This window comes from Henckelia pumila, chromosome 1 (genome assembly GCF_033568475.1).
Source record: "Henckelia pumila isolate YLH828 chromosome 1, ASM3356847v2, whole genome shotgun sequence".
Lineage (NCBI taxonomy): Eukaryota > Viridiplantae > Streptophyta > Magnoliopsida > Lamiales > Gesneriaceae > Henckelia > Henckelia pumila.
In genome coordinates, this window is record NC_133120.1 from 178000464 (window position 1) to 178025615 (window position 25152).

Below are 25152 nucleotides of genomic sequence, written 5' to 3' on the forward strand. Positions count from 1 at the left end.
GGAGAAATTCGAGATGTTTTTAGTTGATGTCCTGAATTTTAAACCGATCTGGTTGATTCACCAATGGTTATAGAAATTGCAGACGATGTTATAATAGGATGAGCTTCCAGTTTTGATTAACGATTCTTTAAATTGACTTCAACATGGAATTTGGATCAGAATATCATCTTCCTAAGACCGGACTCAGAACGAAGAATGGTCGCTTTGGATTTTGTCTTGCCATTTGAGTTGGCAAACGCTCCTGCAGTGATTATGAATTTTAGAATCCTAATCTTCCAGAGATATTTAGATGAATTCGTGATTATTCTTATCGATGAATTTCTTATCCATTCGAAGAGTTGTACTGATCTTTCAGATTCTTTGAGAGTTGTATGCAGATTTGCGTGCCGAGCAGTTATGTGCTATTCTATCGACGTCTGAATTATGATTGGATCGAGTTGTCTTTTCTCGACCATCATGTCTTTGGAGCCGGAATTTATGTTGATCAAATCGAGACCGGAGCTGATATGGAATTATCTAAATCGACTTCCTTACCTAAGATTTGAAGATTTATGGGTTTTATCCCTGATTTATCAAGGGATTCTTATTGTTTGTGAAACCAATTACTCAGCGGAATATGTTTTCTGTCTGGACTTGATCTTAAGATACCAGTTCTTATTGATTTGAAGAAGAGATTGAGCAGCGTTCGGTATTCTTTATTCCTTTCTGTACTGATAATATTCAGTGCATTGAACTTCTTCTTATTGAGATTTGAGGTATATTCTTGTCCAGAAGGATCACTTATTTTGTGAGCATCGAGACAGCTGAAGACGCTCGAGAATCAATGTTTGATTCTGGATTTTGAGCTCGCAGCGATCTTAATGATTGGAAGATTAGGCATTATTTTCCTAATGAGGAGTATTCCGTAATCTTTCCTGATCTTGAAGTCCGAAGTATTTGATTTCGCAGTCCAACTGAATTTGAGAAAGAGAAGATGAACAGAGTTGCTAAATACTCTGACCGTGGAATCTGATTCTATCTGAAGAAATGGAATGCAGCAGCTGATACTCTGAGCCGAAAGATCTGTTCTTATTTTATCTACTATCGGTATTTCTCCTTGATTGATGATTGCTGCACTTCTGATTTAGAATTCGAAGCAGATAGGAGGTCTATCAGTACTTTAATTCCAAACAGAATCGGAATTGTTAGAGAAGATCAAGAACGTACCGAATCTTATTTGATTTTTTTTTTCAGATTTCAATGAAGACGAATCAGAGTGGGATACCAATTTGAATTTCAGGTCAAGGATAATGCCTTAATCGTGAGCAATCGTTTGTTGTGCCGAATGCTTCTGATTGAGATAGAAAATCTTGAGATTGGCACATTGCAGTCTATTCAGTATTCCTTCAGATGATCAAAAGGTATACGATGATTGAAGAGTCAGTTCTTTTAGAAGAAGAGATAGGACGACCCGATGGTCTGTGGTACAGTTTATTCTGTTCAGAATGGAAAGGGGATTACTTTTTTATGGATGTTGTCCCTAAGCTACTGATCAGCCTGAGTTTGAGATTATATCTGAGTTTGATTGACCGATTGAGGAAATCTGCTACTGTTTTCCATATAGAATGATTATCAAACATGATCAGATGATAGATATTCAGTCAGAACCTTGTCAAATTGTTCGGTTTACCGAATTTGATCATTTTAGACAGAGATATTTGATGTACTTTTTCTTTTGGTATATTCTTCGGAGAGGCTTTTGTTATTCAATTACATCTGAGTATAGTTTAATATCCTCAATACGACGGACAGTCAGAACAGACGAATTGAATTTAGAGGCTTTGCCGAGCTGTGATGCTCGACCGACCCAATGTCTGAATAGCCTGATCGGCTAGGTGAGGGTGAGTGGCTTATGCCATTTCTTAAGCTCAATTAGTATCAGAATTGGTAAATCATGGTACTTATCCTGGAGGTCCGTAGTTTGAATTAGATGAGGGTATGAAACTCCCTGATCCAGGGAGGAGGAGATCTTGAGTATGGTGCTTGATTGTGGCACTAGCTGACGAGTGTCGCTAAATCCTATGAAGATCTTGTACAACAACAGCTATTAGATGATTATATTTATGGCATCTTTCGATGAGTTGTACGAGCAGAATTAAAAATCTCATTTGAATTGAGATGATTATTTCTCTAAGTCACCTGATTTGGGACCAGATTTGATTCGAGGTCTAGATGGATAGATGAAGAATTATCAGACGAGATTAACGATGGCTCAGGACCGATAGACGAATTATTCAAATTTCAGACACAAATCTCTGTGTTTTGATTAGGGAGACCGAGTAATTCAGAAGAATTCTTCTTTTGGTGATTTTGTTTGATTCGAGAGAGAGAAATCATCTTCGAGATTGACCGATTAGTAGGTGATTCTGAAGAAGATAGGCGATCTTGCCTTTAATCATGTGTTTGTTCCGTCTCTTTCTGGTTTTCTCGACGTGTTTCACGTCTCTTGTTGCGGAAATTTCCAGATTTCTTTTGATGATGAGACCAAATTTGATGAGATGCCGACTTTCTTGAGACGACCATTTCAGAGTTTAGATCTGAATTGAATCAGCTCCGAAACAGACCGATTAAGTGTAACAGTGCAGTTGATCCGTTACGGATTTGAAGAAGCAGTTTGAGAGACAGAATCCGATTTGAAGCATAAATTTTTCCAGAGTTATTTCTGTGCTGAGAATTTTATTTGCAGTTCTGATATAACTCTTTTGAGATTGAACTGTATTCGATTTCGAGGACGAAATCAGTTCTTAGAGGAAGAGAATTGTAACGCTCCAAAATTAGCCTATTCGAGATTATAGGAGATTAAGATTGATAATCGGAGATTAATGAATGAGGATTTAATTGATATTTGAGCAGGGACCAATTTGCAATTTTTGAAGAATTCAGGGACCAAAGTGAAAAATTGGGATTTAATATATATTCTTGAACTTGTTTGGATTGACCAAGTCTTCTTCTTCCTCCCTTCTCTCTTCTTCAAGGCCGACACCTCTATTGAAGAAAGAAACACCTCTTTTGAGCTTTCTGATTTCAGTTTCTGCTCGATCCATCCGATAGAATTTTAATCTGAAGGTGTATATGCGATCACGACTGCGAGAGATACGTTCTACCGTAAGTTTTTCTTCGTTCCAATATACTTTGATTTTGGGATGTTGTCAGAATTTGTTTAAATTTGGTTATGTTGTTCTTGAGCTAAGATAGAGCGTATATTCGAAGTTGGATTGGAAAAAGAACGACATTCAGATTTGTTAGGAATTTTGGAAGCATAATTCAAAAGTTTGGGTTTTTAGATTTTTTGGTATTGTGTTGATTTGGTTGAATTTTTTTTTGTTATGAGTTGTTTGGATCGATATACTGTGGTCTGTGGTTTTCGGTTGATCAGATTATAGCTGTTATGCCATCGGTTTGAATTTTCAGATTTTGGAGAATTTATTGGAATTTTGGTTTTATTTTGAATTGTATGGATTGATATTGGATTGTATTATGTCCGTACAGATTTGACTGAATATTGTGGAGTTCAGAGTTCATAGAATTCGAATCGTCGAAGAATTGATCGAGTTTTGGTATTGAGTTACCTTCATCGTTAATTTACGATTGGAATATAATTTTGATAAAGAATTCTTGTTGTTTTAGCTTGATCAAGATTGGAAGCTACTTCGAACCAAAGAAAAAGGTATAAGACGACTTAAACTTGAATGAGACGAGTTACTCGAATCCGACTTGATTTGAGTGTTCCGAAGAAATCACATACTTGCATGATAATTGACTTACTTGAATTTATTTGAATGAGTTATGATTTGCACTACATTCATATTGAGCCGGAAGATTTGATTATCTTTTTGAATTAGACGTTCTGGGAATTATAGTCAAGTGACAATGGTAGGCGAATTACTACAATGACTGATCAACTCTCTATAGTTGCTCCGAAGTCTAGAGGATTGAAATATACATCATCCACCTCGAGGGGAGAGTCGGTGTGATTGTTGTGATATTTTACCTCAGGATCCCAATTAGAGAAGAATTTCCCTTTGATTATCGGAATAGATAATCTTGAACCTTAATGACATGCATTGCATTTTATTGCATTCATATTGAGTTATTGTTTTTCATGTTGTTGCTATACTACGTGAAATTGCATGTCTGGTTGTTGATATATCATGTTTTGATATATTAGTTGATATTGTCTATATTGTCTTTTTTACTGGGAATTATATTCTCACCGGATTTATCCGGCTGTTGTCTTGTCTTTGTATGTGTGCTTGGCAACCGGTGGGATAGTTTCGAGCTAGAAGCATCATGACTAGACTGGGATTTTGATGATAGAAGTGAGGGTTTGGTTTAGAAGTCGAACTTTGTATTCGAACTCCTTTGGATTGTATTTTGAATAGTAGAACTTAGAATTGATGCATGTTCCACTAGATCGATTATTGTACAACTTAGAACTATCATGTATTGGATTTATGCATGTTGTATGTTGAGATTTGAGTATTGGAGTTGTTTTTGGATTGCATGAACTGCTGTCTATTTTTTTTTTCCAGAAAAATAGCAGGGCACGGACCCTGTGCCTAGGTCCAAGTGAGGGTCCGTGTACGTTCGCACTTTGTGATGTTTTGATATTTTACATGCATGGACCCCTGACCTGCATCCGTGCATGGGTTCGGGTGTACTATGTCTGAGGTTTTATGTTTATGTCTTTGAAAAGCTAGGCACGAACCCGGGAACTGAGGGTGCACGGAGACCGTGCCCAAAACAAAGAGTTGGGTTATTAGTGTTTTAGTTTGGCACGGAACAATGCACGGAGGGTGCACGGGGTCCGTGTATTTTGTGACCTCCAAACCCTTGGCTACAAATTAATGCACGGACCCGGGCACGGAGGGTGCATGGGGTCCGTGCATGCCATTTTTTAAAAAAAAATTCTACCTTTTGTACGGAATGTCTGTGGATTATTTAAATGTTATGCTTTGATAGATGATTAGAATCATGGTCCTCTCATTAAGTGGTATCAGAGAGATAAGATCTTGGATTGAATTAGAAGTGAGCGGGGTGGATCGAGTCCGCTTGGATTGAATTCTCGCATGTGATTGAATTATTTAAATGATTATTTAAATGTCATGCGAGCATGCTTTATTATTCCATGAACTATTTGAATTACAGTATTATGTGATTTAAATATTAAAGCATGATATATTAGAATTGTGGATTTAATTATTCCTGATATGGAATGAATTTTGAAAAAATATTAGGGAAACAATATTGTTGAATTGAGATATTTGTGCCCTAATTCTCTTGAATATGATATATGTTTCCTCGATGAATTTTGAACAGGAAACATTTAGTAGCGAACCCAGATCAAACAGAATTGTTCTGCGACTGAGAGAATGGATGCCACTCCGACACCGATGGAAGCTTTACTGATGAGGTTTCAGTCGTTTAACCCACCGACTCTGAGAAGTACTGAGAATGTTATTGGCTCTGAAACCTAGTTGGAAGAGATTGATCAGTTGTTTGATTCTCTAGGATACACCGATGACCAACGAATTCGGTTAGTTGTGTACCAACTGCAAGGTATTGCGAAAATTTGGTGGATATCGAAGAAGAAAGATTTAGAGAATCAAGGTTCGGTCATTTTGTGGAGTCTTTTTAGATCAGAATTTCTTTAACAGATTCCGTTTCAACATTCGACATGATATAGAGGGAGTAACTTTAGAGAACACCTTCAACCGAAGGGTAAACAATTCAAGAAGCCTGGGAGCAGTTCTTCTAGCTCCAGTGACTCGAATCAGTTTGGTTCAGGAAAGAGCTCAGGATCTTTTGGCATATCTTGCAGCAGCTGTGGGCGTCGGCACCTCAGTGATATGTGTCATGGAATTCATGGAAGCTGTCATATTTGTCATCAGCCCGGAAACTATGCTAGGATTTGTCCTCAGCGAGGTTCTGAGTGATCTCAGAACGTTCACTCTTTTCAGCCACAACAACATAATCTTTGGGAAAGTAATCAGAATTTGAATCAACCTCTGAGGCAACAAGCCTTGGTCTTTGCTCTTCATGAGGATCCTCAGACTCAGGCTGCACCTACCGATGACACAGCAGGTAACCTTTGATTTTGCTCTTCTGCTTTTATTCTTATAATTACTGGTGCAACCTTTGCTTTCTTATTGATAATTCACTACAAGAAAACTGGCAATACACATCACTCTAAAGACAACGGTTTTATAGAAAACCGTTGTGTTTAAGCCTATAACAACGGTTTTTAAAAAAACCGTTGTTAATGAGCGCTTTTTTTAAATTAAAGACAACGGTTTAATCATAACCGATGTTTATGCTCTACGACAACGGTTTTTAAAAACCGTTGTCTATGAGCCTGTTTTTTTTTAAAAATAGACAACGGTTATTCTAAAGCGTTGTGTTTGTGTGTTGTCTTTTAGGATTTTTAATATTTTTTAAAAAAAAACAAAAGATTTAAAATATAATAATATCGTTGACCTTTTTCCCCCACAAATATTTACAAGTACTCTAATTGGGGATCGGCAAACTTTCCCATGGCTAGCCCTAAATCTATCGCCCTTCATCTTTAGCTCCCCCTTCGCTGCTTGTGCTGAGATCGATTCTATGTTTCTGCCCTTTTTTCTTGAATCGATTCTCAGCCAGCTTTCTATTTTCTATATCGATCGATTATCTCTTAGCTTTTCCCTTTTTGTTGCTCGTACGTTTGTAAACATCGATCGAAGCTTATTCTCTCCAATCCAACGGCGGCAAAATGATGCATACGTTGTGGATGCTCGGGAGCTTCGTGATGTGGTGGGTTTTCTCCTTTTACGTGTATACTTTTGCTTCTTGTATGATTTTCTCTTCATTATTTTTAATTCATCACAGTTTTATGGGTATTGTTTCTTTTGTCCGATGGAGTAATTGGCGGATAATATTAGTGGGTTTCCGCTTGCTAGTTTATTTTAATTTTGATAGAGTTTAATTTTTTTCTATATTTTTAATTTTTTTATATGTATCGGTGAATGAAGAACTGAGTCTATGGGCCAAGTTCCAGCGCTCTTGGATATTGGATTCTTTTTGAATTCCAGGATGGAACTCTCCTTGGTGTCATAGTTGTTTGAAGTCTCAAAAAATATGTCTTTCCGCATATTCACACTATTTTTTACTTATTTGTAGGAGGATCATGTTCTTTTAGTTCCTGAGAAAAAAGAATCAGAAGCCTCGTGTGGCAATAGTTAAGGCAAGTTCTCTTTTCACGTGTGAGTTAAGCTTTCACTGAGAACATGGTCATGTGGAAAGTGCCTAAGAGAAATGTTTGAGAATGTCATGTTGGTAATATTCTTTTTGCCATTGTAATTTGGTTATAGATGAATTTCAGCTTATTCGATCTGTTGGTTCAAGTCAACCTAAGTTCTTTTTTATTTTTCTCTTGAACTAATTTGTAAAAATATTGATTGAGTAAAAACAGATGTTATTGGAGAGCTTATGGAGTGATATGTGGTAATCCTTTTAAATCTCTCGTGGGTTTTGTTGTGATATTGGCAAAGCTTTGAGACGTTTCATCTTTGTCCATTAACATGAAGCGGTCGTGAATATCAGGTTGTTAAGTATGTTTCTTCTAGTAAAGTCGTTTTCTTCCTGAATTATAGGAAAGAATATATGCTGTCCTCGGTGGCTTCCTTGTGGCCTTTGAATAAATTTTCACTTCGTTTTGTGCACAGGAAATTTATCAGGCATTCGATGAAAGCTATAATGGTAACAACACAGAGATTTTATCGTCCAGACGAGGCAGAGAAAGACGGAGGTGATAATTGGCCATGTATATTTTTCATTTATTTATTTTGATTCTAAGTGTTTTCATAAAGTAATTAGTACGTAAATTAGAATTTATAATTTATCAACTTTTTTCTATATTTACCACCAAAAATATGAAATAACAATATATAAGAAAGGGTCGAGGGATTAGTTTGGAATATTTCGAGATGGCTCTATGAAATTTTATTAGATATTTTGTTGTTTTGCGAAAATTCATTTCTCATACTAAAAATTAATTACCATAAATGAAAATTTTATTTAAAATCTAATATATAAAGTAAAATTAACTTTAGATTAAATATTTTAAAAAATACAGTTAGTTTAATGGAATTTACTTAGCTTATTTTAGAAATAATATTTAAAAAATTCATATGAGAAATGTTAATTAGTGAAATAAACATTTAGGTACCTTCCCCACGGTACCTCGATGTGTCCCTCTTTTATTCTCTTGTTATTAGTTTATTATTATCCATGTTTATTCGTGTTTATGTATTTCTATTTCCATTTCCAATATCACTTTTCCATCAATATGTTAACATGACATGTGCACTGCAGGTTCTTAATTTAGCATAAAGTGGAACACTTGAATTTTATCGGAGTTGTAGGAACTTTACGCGAGGTATGTTAATTGAAATTATTTTTTGTGATGCACTTATTTAATGTGCAAGATGATTCCCTTCTTTTTTTTTACATTCTATGTAAACATATGAAAATTGGATCATTTTTTATAAAGTACAGAAATTTAATCTCCTCTAATATGTGTCCCAAAAATATGTTCCGGCCTTTTTTCTGTTGAGCTAGTTTTGTTTTACTATTACTTTGTTATCAGAATGTTAATTAAGAAAATTGGAGATATATGTTACTACTTATTCACTACAAGAATTCGGCCAAATAAAGTAATTGATTATGATGTTTTTGTTATTATTATGTACTTGAGATTGTGTTAATATCTTGTTGTATGATGTACAATTTTTTGAAGGTAGGTGTTATCTTATTTCTGGATGCTTGGTTATATCTAAAATGGACAAAGAGTGGATGTCTAAGCATAGATTATCAATTGAATTTTGGGATTTACTAATTATATGATTGTGTGTAGTTGTCATTGGATTCTTCCTGTCATTGAACCTTAGGTATATTTTTCATTAATTAATAATTTTACATTTTTATTATAGGCTCCTAGACAACCAGACTTTAAACAACGTGGTTATAACGTAATGAGATTTATGAAACAGATTACTGAGGAAGTGTCAAATATCGAGAGGGATTCAATACTATCAATAGTACTATTGTTATATCTCTTAAACAATATGAATGATATATATATATATATATATATATAATTTTAGAAATTCATTAATGGTTTGTTTTTAATAATATAACTCATGTGAGTGTTCCCAGTTCATGAAAGCAGAGTACACTATGGAAGAAATTGATGAGGTGCGCTCCGAGGTGACTGAATACATACAAGATCATATCTATGATTAGGTACATACATGGCTTTCATAATTTTGAGTTTTTAATAATCGGTGTTTGATCATTGGTATATCAAAAAAATTAATAGATGGATGGATGCAGATTTAGATTTAGATTTCTTTTCAAGATATTTATTGGTTCTTTGTTAGTGGTGAGTTTTGGAAGGTATTTAATCTAGTTCAAGGCATTGATATATCCAAAAATGCCGATTCGAGTGGATCTTGAAAAAGGTTCTATTAAATGCATGGCTGCTTATTCGAAAACCGATTCGATCTTTTGTTTGTTTAGAAATTTGAAACTTTTGCAGATTTAATAATTTACATGTTCTTTGGTTTTGGTAAAAAAAAAAAAAAAAAAAGCAGGTTAATATTCTCTACCTTTTAGCTTTGATTAATTGTCCCTTGATTGTGAATTCAATTTCTCTTGATACAAAAAACCATGGCAGCAACTTTAGATGCATATAGTACTTGTACTTTTCAAGTTTTCTTCACAGATCCTCATAGAGAAGAGCTTATGCAAGCATTTGCAAGAACTTTTTACGAAAAGTGCTGCCTCTTCTACAAATATTTCTTATGTTTCCCTTTTTGATACAACTTCTTCTTCTTGCTCTTCTTTCCTTTCTGGGTGTTTAGACATTTTTACATAATTCTTATATTAATGGACTTCGTCTTTAGTTCCATAGTTTTGTTGCCATTATAATTAAGTTTCTTACTTTTGCATTTGTCTCTTTTATATTGTAGGCCTATCGAAAGAGACAAAAAGGTTTGGATGGACATGGGCTAATGTTAGTGGAGGATTTGCTTGTGAATGCTTTTGTGATGTCTTGTTTCAGAAAGTATTTGGCAATGGAAATACAAGGCTTGTAGCACAATTATTTTATCTAAATTTATGTTTTGAACTTAATTTACTCGAAACTAGATAGATTATGATCAATTTGTAGGAATTGTAAGTTGTTTTGATCAACTAATGCACATTTTATGATGTTTTAAATATGAGAGCAATTAGTTTTTGTAAATTGATTGTTTATTTAAACTAAAATACAATGGTTTACAACGGTTTTAATTTTTTGCAAAAATGTTGTTAAATTTTATCAAAGACAATGGTTTAAACACTAAAAGACAACAGTTTTTAAACGTTTTAAACATATAAAAGACAACGGTTAAAAAACATTGTACAAATGTTGTCTATTACGATCAAAGACAAAGGTGGAAAATTGTTGTAAAACCGATGTCATTTTTTATATAAGACAACGTTTTATTTTCAAAAATACAAGGGTTAAAAACCGTTGTCGTTGAATATTTAAGACAACGGTTTTTCACCGTTGTTTATGACCGTACCTTTAACAACATAGCCATTAACATCGGTTTTAAACCCCCCTTTGACAACGGTTTTTCACCCTTGTCTTTTAGCTTTTTTGTTGTAGTGATTTAATATAATGCTTTTTCTGCCTTCTAAGATTCTGAATATCTTAATCGTTATTTTCTTCGCTTCTGAGAGGAGGAATATTTGCGGTGAGGTTAATTCGGACTTTTGAACTTTGATTTGATAGGAATAAGATTGCACTAGGCAGTATTATTGTACTTAGGTTATCAAATTTTGATTTTATTATATGTTGAGCTGTTTAACCAAGTACAGGGCAACCGATGATTATTTTCAGAAATTTGTCATATTCAGATCTGAATAGTTAGACGAGTGGAAATCCTCTGGTAAGAATTCTTGATTCGAAGATTCTGTTGATATTTGTTCTGTTGAATGACCATTTATTACAGAAATGTGCGGAGGAATTCGAGATGTTTTCAGATGATGTCGTGAATTTTAACCTGATCTGGTTGATGCACCAATGGTTATAGAAATTGCAGACGATGTTATAACAAGATGAGCTTCCAGTTTTTATTCCGATTCTTTAAATTGACTTCAACATGGAATTGGGATCAGAATATCATCTTCCTAAGACCGGATTCAGAATGAAGTATGGTCGATTTGGATTTTGTCTTGCCGTTTGAGTTGGCAAACACTCCTGCAGTGATTATGAATTTTAGAAACTGAATCTTCCAGAGATATTTAGATGAATTCGTGATTATTATTATCGATGAATTTCTTATCCATTCGAAGATTTGTACTGATCTTTTAGATTCTTTGAGAGTTGTCTGCAGATTTGTGTGTCGAGCAGTTATGTGCTATTCTATCGACGTCTGAATTATGCTTGGGTCGAGTTGTCTTTTCTTGACCATATTGTCTTTGGAGCCGGAATTTCTGTTGATCAAATCGAGACCGGAGCTGATATTGAATTATCTAGATCAACTTCCTTAACTAAGATTTGAAGATTTATGGGTTCTATCCCTGATTTATCGAGGGATTCTTATTGTTTGTGAAACCAATTACTCAGCGGAATATGTTTTTTGTCTGGACTTGATCTTATGATACAAGTTCTTATTGGTTTGAATAAGAGATTGATCAGCGTTCGGTATTCTTTATTCCTTTCTGTACTGATAATATTCAGTGCATTGAACTTCTTCTTATTGAGATTTGAGGTATATTCTTGTTCAGAAGGATAACTTATTTTGTGAGCATCGAGACAGCAGAAGACGCTCGAGACTCAATGTCTGATTCTGGAATTTGAGCTCGCAGCGATCTTATTGATTGGAAGATATGGCATTATTTTCCTAATTAGGAGTATTCCGTAATCTTTCCTGATCTTGAAGTCCAACGTATTTGATTTTGCAGTCCAACTGAATTTGTGAAAGAGAAGATGAACAGAGTTGATGAAGACTCTGACCGTGGAATCTGATTCTATCTGAAGAAATGGAATGCAGCAGCTGATACTCTGAGCCGAAAGATTTGTTCTTATTTTATCTACTATCGGTATTTCTCCTTGATTGATGATTGCTGCACTTCCGATTTAGAATACGAAGCAGATAGGAGGTCTATCAGTACTTTAATTCCAAACCGAATCGGAATTGTTTGAGAAGATCAAGAACGTTCCGAATCTGATTTGATTTTTTTTTTCAGATTTCGATGAAGACGAATCAGAGTGGGATACCAATCTAAATTTCAGGTCAGGGATAATGCCTTAATCGTGAGCAACCATTTTTTGTGCCGGATGTTTCTGATTGAGACAAAAAATCTTGAGATTGGCACATTGCGGTCTATTTAGTATTCTTTCAAATGATCGAAAGGTATACGATGATTGAAGAGTCAGTTCTTTTAGAATAAGTGAAAAGGACGACCCGATGATCTGTGGTACAGTTTATTCTGTTCAGAATGGAAAGGGGATTACTTTTTGATGGATGTTGTCCCTAAGCTACTGATCAGCCTGAGTTTGAGATTATATCTGAGTTTGATTGACCAATTGAGGAAATTTGCTACTGTTTTCCATACAGAATGATTCTCAAACATGATCAGATGATAGATATTCAGTCAGAACCTTGTCAGATTGTTCGGTTTACCGAATTTGATCATTTCAGACAGAGATATTTGATGTACTCTTTCTTTTGGTATAGTCTTCGGAGAGGCTTTCGTTATTCGATTACATATGAGTGTAGTTTAATATCCTCGGAACGACGGACAGTCAAAATAGACGAATTGAATTTAGAGGCTTTGCCGAGCTGTGATGCTAGGCCGACCCAATATCTGAATAGCCTGATCGGCTAGGTGAGGTTGAGCGGCTTATGCCATTTCTTAAGCTCAATTAGTATCAAAATTGGTAAATCATGGTACTTATCCTGGAGGTCCGTAGTTCGAATTAGATGAGGGTATGAAACTCCCTGATCCAGGGAGGAGGAGATCTTGAGTATGGTGCTTGATTCTTGCACTAGCTGATGAGTGTCTAAATCCTATGAAGATCTTGTACAACAACAGTTATCAGATGATTATCTTGATGGCATCTTTCGATGAGTTGTACGAGCAGAATTAAAAATCTCATTTGAATTGAGATAATTATTTCTCTGAGTCACCTGATTTGGGAACAGATTTGATTCTAGGTTTAGATGGATAGATGAAGAATTATCAGACGAGATTAACGATGGCTCAGGACTGATAGACGAATTATTCAAATTTCAGACAAAAATCTCTATGTTTTGATCAGGGAGACCGAGTAATTCAGAAGAATTCTTATTTCGGTGATTTCGTTTGATTCGAGAGAGAGAAATCATCTCCGAGATTGACCGATTAGTAGGCGATCTTGCCTTTAATCATGTGTTTGTTCCGTCTCTTTCTGGTTTTCTCGACGTGTTTCACGTCTCTTGTTGCGGAAATTTCCAGATTTCTTTTGATGATGAGACCGAATTTGATGAGATGCCGACTTTCTTGGGACGACAGTTTCAGAGTTTAGATCGGAATTGAATCAGCTCCGAAATAGACCAATTAAATGTAACAGTGCAGTTGAGCCGTTACGGATTTGAAGAAGCAGTTTGAGAGACAGAATCCGATTTGAAGCAGAAATTTTTCCAGAGTTATTTCTGTGATGAGAATTTTATTTTCAGTTCTGATATTATCTCTTTTGAGATTGAATCGTATTCGATTTCGAGGACGAAATCAGTTCTTAGAGGGGGAGAATTGTAACGCTCCAAAATTAGTCTATTCAAGATTATAGGACATTAAGATTGATAATCGAAGATTAGGGAATTTGAGGATTTAATTGATATTGAGCAGGAACCGATTTGAAATTTTTGAAGAATTCAGGGACCAAAGTGAAAAATTGGGATTTAATATATATTCTTGAACTTGTTTGGATTGACCAAGTCTTCTTCTTCCTCCCTTCTCTCTTCTTCACGACCGACACCTCCATTGAAGAAAGAAACACCTCTTTTGAGCTTTCTGATTTCAGTTTCTGCTCGATCCATCCGATAGAATTTTATTCCGAATGTGTATTTGCGATCAGGGCTGCGAGAGATATGTTCTACCATAAGTTTTTCTTCGATCCAGTATACTTTGATTTTGGGATGTTGTCAGAATTTGTTTAAATTTGGTTATGTTGTTCTTGAGCTAAGATAGAGCGTATATTCGAAGTCGGATTGGAAAAAGAACGACGTTCGGATTTGTTAGAAATTTTGGAATCATAATTCGAAAGTTTGGGTTTTTAGATTTGTTGGTATTGTGTTGATTTGGTTGAATTTTTTTTTGTTATGAGTTTTTTGGATCGATATACTGCTGTCTGTGGTTTTCGGTTGATCAGATTATAGTCGTTATGTCGTCGCTTTGAAATTTCAGATTTTGGAGAATTTATTGGAATTTCAGTTTTATTGAATTTTATGGATTGATATTGGATTGTATTATGTCCGTACAGATTTGACTGAATATTGTGGAGTTCAGAGTTCATAGAATTCGAATCATCGAAGAGTTGATCGAGGTTTGGTATTGAGTTACCTTCATCGTTAATTTACGATTGGAATGAATTTTAATTTAGAATTCTTGTTGTTGTAGCTTGATCAAGATTGGAAGCTACTTCGAACCAAATGAAAAGGTATAAGATGACTTAAACTTGAATGAGATGAGTTACTCGAATCCGAATTGATTCGAGTGTTCCGATGAAATCACATACTTGCATGATATTGACTTACTTGAATTTTTTTGAATGAGTTATGATTTGCACTGCATTCATATTGAGCCGGAAGACTTGATTAACTTTTTGAATTAGACGTTCTGGGAATTATAGTCGAGTGGCATTGGTAGGCGAATTACTACAATAACCGATCAACTCTCTATAGTTGCTCCGGAGTCTAGAGGATTGAAATATACATCATCCACCTCGAGGGGAGAGTCGGTGTGATTGTTGTGATATTTTACCTCCGGATCCCAATTAGAGAAGAATTTCCCTTTGATTATCGGATTAGATAATCTTGAACCATAATGACATGCATTGCATTTTATTGCATTCGTATTGAGTTATTGTTTTTCATGTTGTGGATATACTATGTGAAATTGCATGTCTGGTTGTTGATATATCATGTTTTGATATATTAGTTGATATTTCTTTTATTGTCTCTTTTACTGGGAATTGTATTCTCACAAGATTTATCCGGCTGTTGTTTTGTCTTTGTATGTGTGCTTGGCAACAGGTGGGACACGTTCGAGTCAGAGGCAGCATGACTAGACTGGGATTTTGACGATAGAAGTGAGGGCTTGGTTTAGAAGTCGAACTTTGTATTCGAACTCCATTGGATTGTATTTTGAATTGTAAAACTTATAATTGATGCATGTTCTATTAGATCGATTATTGTACAGCTTAGAACTATCATGTATTGGATTTATGCATGTTGTATGTTGATATTTGAGTATTGGAGTTGTTTTTGGATTGCATGAACTGATGTCTGTTCTTTTATTTTGCAGAAAAATAGCAGGGCACGGACCCCGTGCCTAGGTCCAGGTGAGGGTCCGTGTACTTTCGCACTTTGTAATGTTTCGATATTGTACATGCATGGACCCCGGACCTGCATCTGTGCATGGGTACGGGTCTACTCTGTCCGAGGTTTTATGTTTATGCCTTTGAAAAGCTAGGCACGGACCCGGGCACGGAGGGTGCACGGAGTCCGTTCCCAAAACAGAGAGTTGGGTTTTTAGTGCTTTAGTTTGGCACGAACCAATGCATGGAGGGTGCACGGGGTCCATGTATCTTGTGGCCTCCGAACCCTTGGCTACAGATTAATGCACGGACCCGGGCACGGAGGGTGCACGGGGTCCGTGCATGCCCTTTTTAAAAATAAAAAAAATTCTACCTTTTGTCCGGACTCTCTGTGGATTATTTAAATGTTATGCTTTGATAGATGATTAGAATTCGGGTCCTCACAGCTGGGGCGCTGTCTTGACTTGAAAATCTTCATTTTCTAACACTTCAATCATATTGAAATGATCTCCAACTTGATTTCCAAGCTCCCCAACTTGGTTGACATGAATCCCAAGTCCTTCTAGTCTTGATGGCCAGTCGTTAGGTAATTCTTGAAACGTCACGACTTCTAGTATCATCACGACTCTTCGACACGCCTCTTTGAACTTTTTGCCTTGGATCCTTGATTTTGGACTTTTCGGCAACTCTATCAAATTCATAGAATCCTTAACATCTTGATCACTTTGTAGGCTTTCCAGATTCATATCAGACTCTCCTTCTTCAAAAAAATTTGTTCTCAAATCTTGCCATTTACCTACACCGAACAACAAGAAATTACTAACGCTAAAAATTTTATTGAAAATACACATACCTCGTATTTTTTCCTTGCAAGCTTCATCACCTAAGTCATCCAATAATTTCAATGAATCCAACCCGATGATTGCTCTTATACTCTCCTCATCAAATTTTGTACCTTGCACACTCATAACAATGTCAAAGAACACAAAATTATTCATGCTCAATTTAAACACCTTATGTAGATTTAAATTATTTATTTGAATTATTTGTTACCAAAATGTTAATTATTTTTTTAAATGATTTTATTGTACTAACTATTTAATTAATGCTTTTAATATTTTAAGTTTAATTATTTAAATTATTTTATTATACAACGTATTTGTTTTAATGATTTTAAAAGTTTAAGTTTAATTATTTAAATGATTTTAATTGTCCAGCTTATATAACCGATCCTAAGAAATGAAGTGCTTGCCGAAAAATCACTTGCATGGTTGCACTAAAATCTTGGCACTCACCCATTCACTCTAAAAAAGAAAGTCACTCGTCTGCTCAACATATAAAGCTACTTGCATGCTCTAGACAGTCCTCGACCGTTCACTATTATGAGCATATTTTCACGATGACTTTAAGGGTCTTCTTATTCAAGATACAAATTGCTCAAAGTTGTCTTCACTTTTCAGAAAAAGTATATTGTCAAGAAATGCACAACCAACAAGATCAGAATAAAATCAAAACATTTTCCCAAAATGCTCACTGATGAGCTTATGATCAGAGACTATCTGCTACCGTTACTTTCTAGATTTGGAAATAGCCAAATCTCACACTTATTTAAGCGTGCTAAATTTCAAGAAAGGGCAAATCAACAGTGCTTTTGCATTAATAATCTTCAGATGAACGTTGAGTGTCTCTATGAAAAAGTCACTATAGATAGAGATTGCTTGAAGAGAAAAAACAACCGAAGCTTTATCTCTGCAATTTGAATTTCTATTGCTTACCAAGCTAGCAATCTCACTAGCCTTTGAGCACTCAGAAAATTTCCATCAACCTTGCTCAAATTAACCCTCACTTATCAGAAAGTTATCATATCTTTAAGGATCAATCAAGGGTTCTTCAAGATCCTCGATCGCTTCATACAGAAATCTTGTGAAGAAGAGTTTGATAGTTTGGATCTAAGGATTCAAACATGTTATGATATTGTGTTTATTATATTTTGTATATTTTGATAAGAACTGTAGTCTTATCTTATGGTGTACTAGAAATTTTGAGTTAGAAATTGGATAAGTCCTGATATTAGAGTGGGTTGTTATAACGTGTGTAAAACCAAAGTCTTCTAGTTAATTCTTTTTTAAGTGGAAGAAGGAGAAACATAGAAAGATTCTACCTTTGAACTTTCATATCTCTTGTGTTTCTTACTCTCTTTTATCTTGATGATTTATTTGTGATTTGAGTACATAACTTCATTGAATGTTATCAAACTATTTTTGCACTTTTAAATTTATTTGAGTGCCTAAAGTTGAGAACTTTAACATTTACTCAACATGTCAAGCTTTTTCAAGAAAATTTAAGAGTGTGTATTTACCTCCCTCTACATACACAACCGATCCCAACTTGGCTAATACCTACAATGAAAAATACTTGACATAAAAAATAATATATTTTTATTTGTTGAGTTGAATAAGATATCAGTCTTATGAAAATTGACACATGATATCATTTTATAATATTTTTTGTGTAATTTAAATTACCACGTATCAAATATAATCAATCATTCATGAACACAAGAAATTAAATTAATATTCCTGTGATAACTCTTTAATTATGGAATGTTATATTTTTTTCGGTGCATATTTATATATGAAACTGTCATTTTTGTATTTTTACAATTTATTTTTATTTTTCGTTAAAAAAATGGGCTATAAAGCACGAAACACCTGTATTTGAGTGTTAGAGGGTGTTTGGGAGAGCTTTTAAGCTCTTAAAAACAGCTTTTATGCTGTTTTAGAGCTTAAAAGCTCTCCGGATCTGTTTGGTAATTTTTTTTAGAAACAGCTTATAAGCTGTCAAAATAAGCTGTTTGACAGCTTATAAGTTGTTTTTAAAAAAGTAAGGGGTGAGGTACTTTTTTCAAAAAGATCTTATTTTAATATTTTATCTCTCTAAAATATCCTTAAATATTTTAATAAATCTTCATCATATCCTCCACCCATTAAATATTAAATATTATTTTTTAAAAAAAATTCCAAATCACATAAATTTTTCTAAAATAAAAATATTATAACAATTTTATTTTTTAATATATGTTTATTCTAAAACTATTTTCATATATGTGTAACTTGAAACATTATTTTCATATAATTATACCTTTTTTGATAATTTCGACAATAAAAAGATCTTATAATACCAAACACATCAACATCTTTAATTTATTTAAAATAAGTTTATCCAAACACTTTAACAGCTTATTTTAAAATAAGTTTTAACAGCTTATAAGCTCATAAAACAATTTTTAAACTCTAGGAGCTTATAAGCTCTTTTTAATAAGCTTATCCAAACACCCTCTTAATCTATATAAAAGATATAATAACTATCTTGGATGACACCCCAAAATACTTGCATAATTACCTATTTTTATTCACTATCCTACTAAAAACCTCCCACTTTTTGCTTTCAATTTTTTTTTTCTTTTACACACCCAAGATCTGAGACTTATGCATTTTTCATTAGTATATAATAATTAGGAATCGGCCTTGCCTAATTAAATCAAATGCACGCAATGAAGCCACGAGAATTAACAAAATCATCGAAAAAATAGCCGAAATCAACATTATGGCCGGGCAACCACTAGATTTCGGCGAAACGCCTTCTACATTATATCTTGGAGTCCCAGTTAATTAACTCAGCTGAACCGTTCATAAACTCAAGTTGTTAAAATTTGGGTGGAAGAAGATATGGGAGTTTTAGCTAGGGATATATAATTTGAATTGAGAATAAAAAAAAATCGTAGAAAACAAAACCAAAATTGCACGTACGTGCATGCAAGCAAAAAAAAAAAAAAGCATATATAGCTCTAATTATTTGAAAACCAACTCATCATCAGGTCCTCTTCCAACCCGACAATGTCCCGGCGGGTGAATCAGGCCACCGGGCCTCTGGTCGCTCGGAATCGCAACGGTTAGATTTCCGCAAAAGGCCTTCACGAAATCTCTTGTACTCGAGTCCCAGTTAACCCACGAAGCCAACTCGAAATCGAATTGAACTCTCCCATTCTGTCCAATATCTCCATTGATCGCATCCATCACCCACTTCTCCACGTCGTTACCATCGGCTGCTAACTTCACCATTAGAGAAGTCTTATTTTCTGGCTTCTGTGAGAAGGGAGCAAGGGTAGCCTGGGAAAGCAGCATGAATTTGTAGTAGATGGCAGCCACCATGTGCTGATCGTAGGAGATGGACACTTTTCCGCTGGGATTCTGTGCGGTCAGCCGGATTTCAGCGACGAATGACATGCGGGATCCGTCGATGGACGTGAAATTTGAGACGGAGAAGGAATCCACTCGGAGATGGGGTAGCCGTGGCTTGTAAAGATCCGACATGATCATGAGGGTGAAGAATAAGACCACGAAGCAGGCAACTGCCACGATGACTAAGATCGCCATGTAGTCCAGGGCGGAGCTGGGGAAGGGTCGGTTTTGTCGGTCATCGGTATGATAGCGGGCGGCGTCGTGAGGGTATACGGCGGAGGACCGGGTGTCAGGTTTGTTGCGGCCTGCCATGGCCGAGATTTGATTTTATTTTATTTTTTGAGTAATATATATCTTCGCACAATTGCTGATTCATATATTCTGACTGTTGAAAGTTTGGGTCAAATTTTAATTTTTTTAAAATCTCGCCAACCGAGCTACAATTCCGAGTGTGATAACACATGGCTCCACCATTCATGTTATCTTCCTTAATCTTAATCTTAATAAAAAAAATTAATATATCATCAACAGAAATCCTTATTGTATTATCTTATCTATGCTATCTATAATATGTTAATTATTATTGTCATTATCTCGTCAAAAATATTATTATTGTCATTATCATTATCATATATATACTTCTATACAACACAATATTATAATATAAGAGGATCACATAATAACTGTTTTGATCATTTTAATGATTGTACAAAAATATCCCCACTGTTTTCACTAAAATTAAAAATATATAAAGGGTAAAATTTGAAAATCACTACCCCACTTTCAACTATTTTATCATGATATTTTTTTAACCACTGTTGCAGTAGTAAAAAACAAATCATATTAATTAAAAAATTTATTTTATAAATTATATATAATATTTCTGTATTGTACCACACATGTATTTCTCCTAGTATAAAGAAAGATTGAGGTCTTTAGTGGTACCTTTATATAACACCGAGCTAATTTTACAAAAATAAATCTGTCAATTTTTTTTAAAAATAATAGTTATTTAATAAAAAAATATAATTTAATCATCACCAACATATCAAAATTAAAAAAATTTATATATTATCTCAACCAATTACGTATTTAATACAGTTCCATAATTTTTTATGCAATAAAAATTTAAAACTATACCAAAATAATAACGGATCCAAAAAAAAAAAGCACATTCATATAAAGAAAAAATACTTCATTATTTTTTTTATGAAACACAGGCATCGTATGTGCCATGATCAACTAGTTATTATTAAAATTAAGAGATTTAAAGTAATTAACTTTGGTATATTTGTATGTTTTTGATAAAAAAAAAAAAAAAAACTCTTTCTCAAATTAGAAAACATTCTATTTTTAAAAAAAAATCATAAAAACCAATTTTAATAAATATATAATATATAAAATAATCATATCCTAATACATTATATTTTTGTCTTTATCTGAATTTTGAATATTAAACTACTCATATCACAATAAAATAAAAAATTATTATACAAAACATTTTTAAAGTTTTTAATTTTAATATAAACTATAAATATTTTACACAAAAATTATTATTTTTAAATAAATATATATAATTTTTTTTTGTTTTTTGTTTTTTGACGAAAACCTTGTAACCTTTATTAATATCTCAAGTAATATCTCTAGTTACAAGATCAACAAGTCAAGATGTAAAACTCCCATACACCCACAGATAACGGTGCAGGGGAGAAAAAAAAAATTTCGTTACGGAATGGGCCACTTTGTTAGCTGTTCTCCGAGAATGAAAAAGAGAGATAATATGCAATAAAGACATTAAATCCTTGATCGCTAAAGCACAAATTCCAACATAGCTCAAATCACTCATAGGCTCCGTGACTGCTTGCACTGCCAGAAGTGAGTCGGAAGAAACCGAAACGTGCTGGAGTTAATTATCTTGGATGACTTTGAGTCCCTCGCGGATAGTTAATATTAATTCTCCCATAACCACTGACTCTGGTATTGTGAATGAACGACCAAACGCTGCCAACATCCTTCCATCATGATTACGAATCACTCCTCCTAATTCACATCTGTAAGGCCCGGGATTATTTAATTTTAATTCGAGAATATTTAATTTGGAAAACTTTGGAGTTTAGATTTTAAATTCTAATATTCTTAAATTATTTAGGATTGAAATTGAATTAAAAAGATTGTCCGAAGACTGATTTGCAAATAGTGAATGTTTCAGGGACTAAAGCGCAAAATTCTATTTTTACATGGACACATGGCTTGGATAGATATATCAACGTGTATGTAGGTGTTCTTATCATTTATTTTTCAGCAGCCAAGTCGAGAACTTCATCTTCCTCAAGCCGAAATTCTTCCTTAACCTTCAATTCTCAAGATCCGTCCGTCAGAATTCAGAGTGGAATATATATTCGTGACCACCACTTCGAGAGCTACGTTTTGGCGTAAGTTTTATATATTTCTATCATGTTTTGATTCAGAGGTTGGTGATGAAATTCGAATATTATTGGCTATATATGTTCTTGAGCTAGAATGAATCGTATATTCGAAGACGGATCGGAAGAAGAACATCGTACATATTTGTTAGGAATTTAGAAGCTATTTTCGAAGATCCTACATTCTGAATTTGTTTGGGCGTGTATTCTTGCTGATATATAATGTGTATGTATGATATTGGATGGTGGTATTGAGTTAGATATAGTTTGGATTGCCGGTCTATAGCTTTTACGCCGTCGGTTTCAAAATTGCTACACTTTTGAGTTTATTGAGTTAGCTATGCTTGGATTGAGTTGCTAGATGATCTTGCAGTATTCTGGGAGGAAGTGGGGGAGCGACAGGTATAGGGACCAAAATTAGTCTAGCAGGTTGTTGATATTGTTGGATAGATCAAAAAGAGAATTGAGGCTGCGCAGGATCGATAGTCTAGCTATGCAAATATCAAGGGCAGACCGTTGCAGTTTGAGGTAGGTGAGAAAGTGTTCTTGAAAGTCTCACTATTTCGCAGGATTCTGAGATTCGGACTCAAGGGTAAGCTATCTCCTAGGTTCATCGGTCCATTTGAGATTCTGGAAAGTTTTGGAGATTTGGCTTACAGGTTGGCTTTACCACCATATTTGTCTAGTATCCACAATGTATTCCATGTTTCACTGTTGCGACGGTATGTGGCAGATGAGTCTCATATCTTACAACCATCTGAGGTACAGTTGGATATGGATTTGACATACATGGAGAGACCTGTGCGTATCATAGGTCACAAGGATAAGGTATTAGGCAACAAGACCATTCCTCTTGTTCTAGTTCAGTAGCAGCGTCGAGGCATTGATGAGGCCACTTGGGAACTTGAAAGTCGTATGCGTACATATTATCCAGAGTTTTTTTAAAATTGTTGTACTTCAGTTTTATCTTGTAAAATTTTCAGTCTGAATAAAAAGAAATTTTTATTCAGTTTATTTCTACATTCAGTACTTAAGATTATTCGAGGACAAAATATCTTAAGTAGGGAGAGAATGTAGTAGCCCGGTTCAATTCCACGAGATTAAGTGATTTTAAACATGTTAAAAATGACATATAATTTTAAAAGTGTCAAAACATATTTAAGGAGTCATTATTTGATAAAAATAAGTGGAAAATCAGATCCGGAACGTCCAAAAATGGTAGGGTAGGTCCCGAGGGTTTTGGGGTCCAAAACGAGTTCGGAAGGACCAAAACAGTTAGGAGCGTGCGGACCAGTTCGGACCATCCGAACCCAGTTTGGACCATCCGAAATCAGCAAAGTCCAGGTTTCAAAAATGGCTCGGAAAAGTGGCAATTCGGACCATCCAATCCCAGTTCGGACAGTCCGAACTGCCTGCCGGATTGAGGTGTCAAAATGAACTCTACACGTGGAAATCATGCTCGGATCGGAGCCTCCGAACCCAGTTCGGACCGTCCGAACCCAGGACTATAAAAAGGGGTCTGAGGCTCTCATTTTGAATATCCAATTTCCTCTCCTCTCCCGGTAATGGCTCTATTTTAAGGGCTTCGGGACTCTTTCTTTAAGAGTAGGATTAGGAAACAATATTTTTATAGCGGACAGTGTCCGTAGTAGCGGCCGGGCGGCGGAGCTCTGGAGAGGCGTCCAGGGGTCGTAGCTAGTGTAACGCCCCGTTTTTATCTTAATTGATATTTGACATAACCAGTGATTTCAGAATTTGAGAGCCGAATTTTTATTGATCAGGAACTATTTTGCTATTTTCGGAAATTTCAGGGACGAAAATGCAAAAACTTGATTTGTTATAACTTAGAGACTTTGAGTAAGTCTCTCATTTCCTCCCTTCAACCCTCCAAAATTTCTCTTCACCATTGAAGCGACCAAAAGCTTCCCCAAGCTTTGAGATTTCGCTTTCAGCTCAATCCGTCCGTTGGAATTTATTTCTAAAGGCAGTTTAGCCATCACGGCATCGAGAGCTTCATTCTATCTAAGTTTCTCTCCGATCAGATATGTTTTATTTTTTGTATGTAGTAGGAATTTGATTCTTTTCGGGTATGATGTTCTTGAGATTATTCTTATCGTTTACTCTCAGACGGAATTGAAATAGAGTGTCGTTCTGAATTATTATGATTTTTGGAAGCATATTTCAAAATTGTGGGTTTTCAGATGTGTTGGACTTGAGTTTGAATGTTTGAATGATGATTGATATGAGTTGTTTGGATTGATATTATGATGTCTGCGTTTCCGATTTATAAGAATATAGTCATTATGCCGTTAGTTTGAGTTTCGGGATATCGTTTCAATTGATTTGATTATACCGAGTTTGATGAGGTTTTGATATCTATATTGATCTTGTGACTTCTTCTGTTAGATTTATTCGAAGTCCTTGGAGTTGCGAGTTTGCAGCTTCGATCAGTTTGGAAGATTTGAGCCGATATAGTGTCGACTTTCTTACTTGTCGATCGTAGAACTTGAATAGATATTGAATTGAGAATTGTGTTTTACAGATTGAAGATTGTGAAACGACAAGAAGGTATAAGATGACTTTGGAGTTGAATAGGACGATTAACTCGAATCCGGATTGATTCAAGTGTCCTGGAAGAAAATCACATACTTGCATGTTTAAATGCTTAATTGAAGTTATGATTGAATTTATATTTGAATGCATGAGATTTCATACGCATTCATATTGAGCTGATTGATTATTCATTTTGAATTAGACGATCTGGAGATTTTAGTTGAGTGGCCTTGGTAGGCGATTTACTACAAGCGTCGATTAACTCACTATAATTTTTTGGAGTCTA

The 25152-nt window shown here is 34.8% G+C and overlaps 1 protein-coding gene and 1 long non-coding RNA gene across 3 annotated transcripts; one reads left to right on the top strand and one right to left on the bottom strand.

The window, feature by feature from the left end:
• The first annotated feature begins 6561 nt into the window (after window positions 1-6561).
• LOC140875787 (uncharacterized) lies at window positions 6562-10299 on the top strand. Of its 2 annotated transcripts, none has more exons than XR_012148591.1 (7): window positions 6562-6831; window positions 7198-7353; window positions 7490-7620; window positions 7743-7825; window positions 8392-8455; window positions 9235-9321; window positions 10050-10299. It is a non-coding gene; the product is annotated as an uncharacterized lncRNA (long non-coding RNA). The 2 variants fall into 2 exon arrangements; XR_012148592.1 differs by having other exon boundaries at window positions 7198-7261.
• Window positions 10300-19500: 9201 nt separating this feature from the next.
• LOC140874522 (uncharacterized) lies at window positions 19501-20202 on the bottom strand. Its single transcript, XM_073277821.1, has one exon. It carries the CDS (start codon window positions 20200-20202, stop codon window positions 19501-19503), a length of 702 nt encoding a protein of 233 aa, XP_073133922.1.
• Between the last annotated feature and the right edge of the window lie 4950 nt (window positions 20203-25152).

Excerpts from the sequence above, each read along its gene's own strand:
- LOC140874522 (XM_073277821.1), bottom strand. The coding sequence starts at position 20,202 with ATGGCAGGCCGCAACAAACCTGACACCCGGTCCTCCGCCGTATACCCT.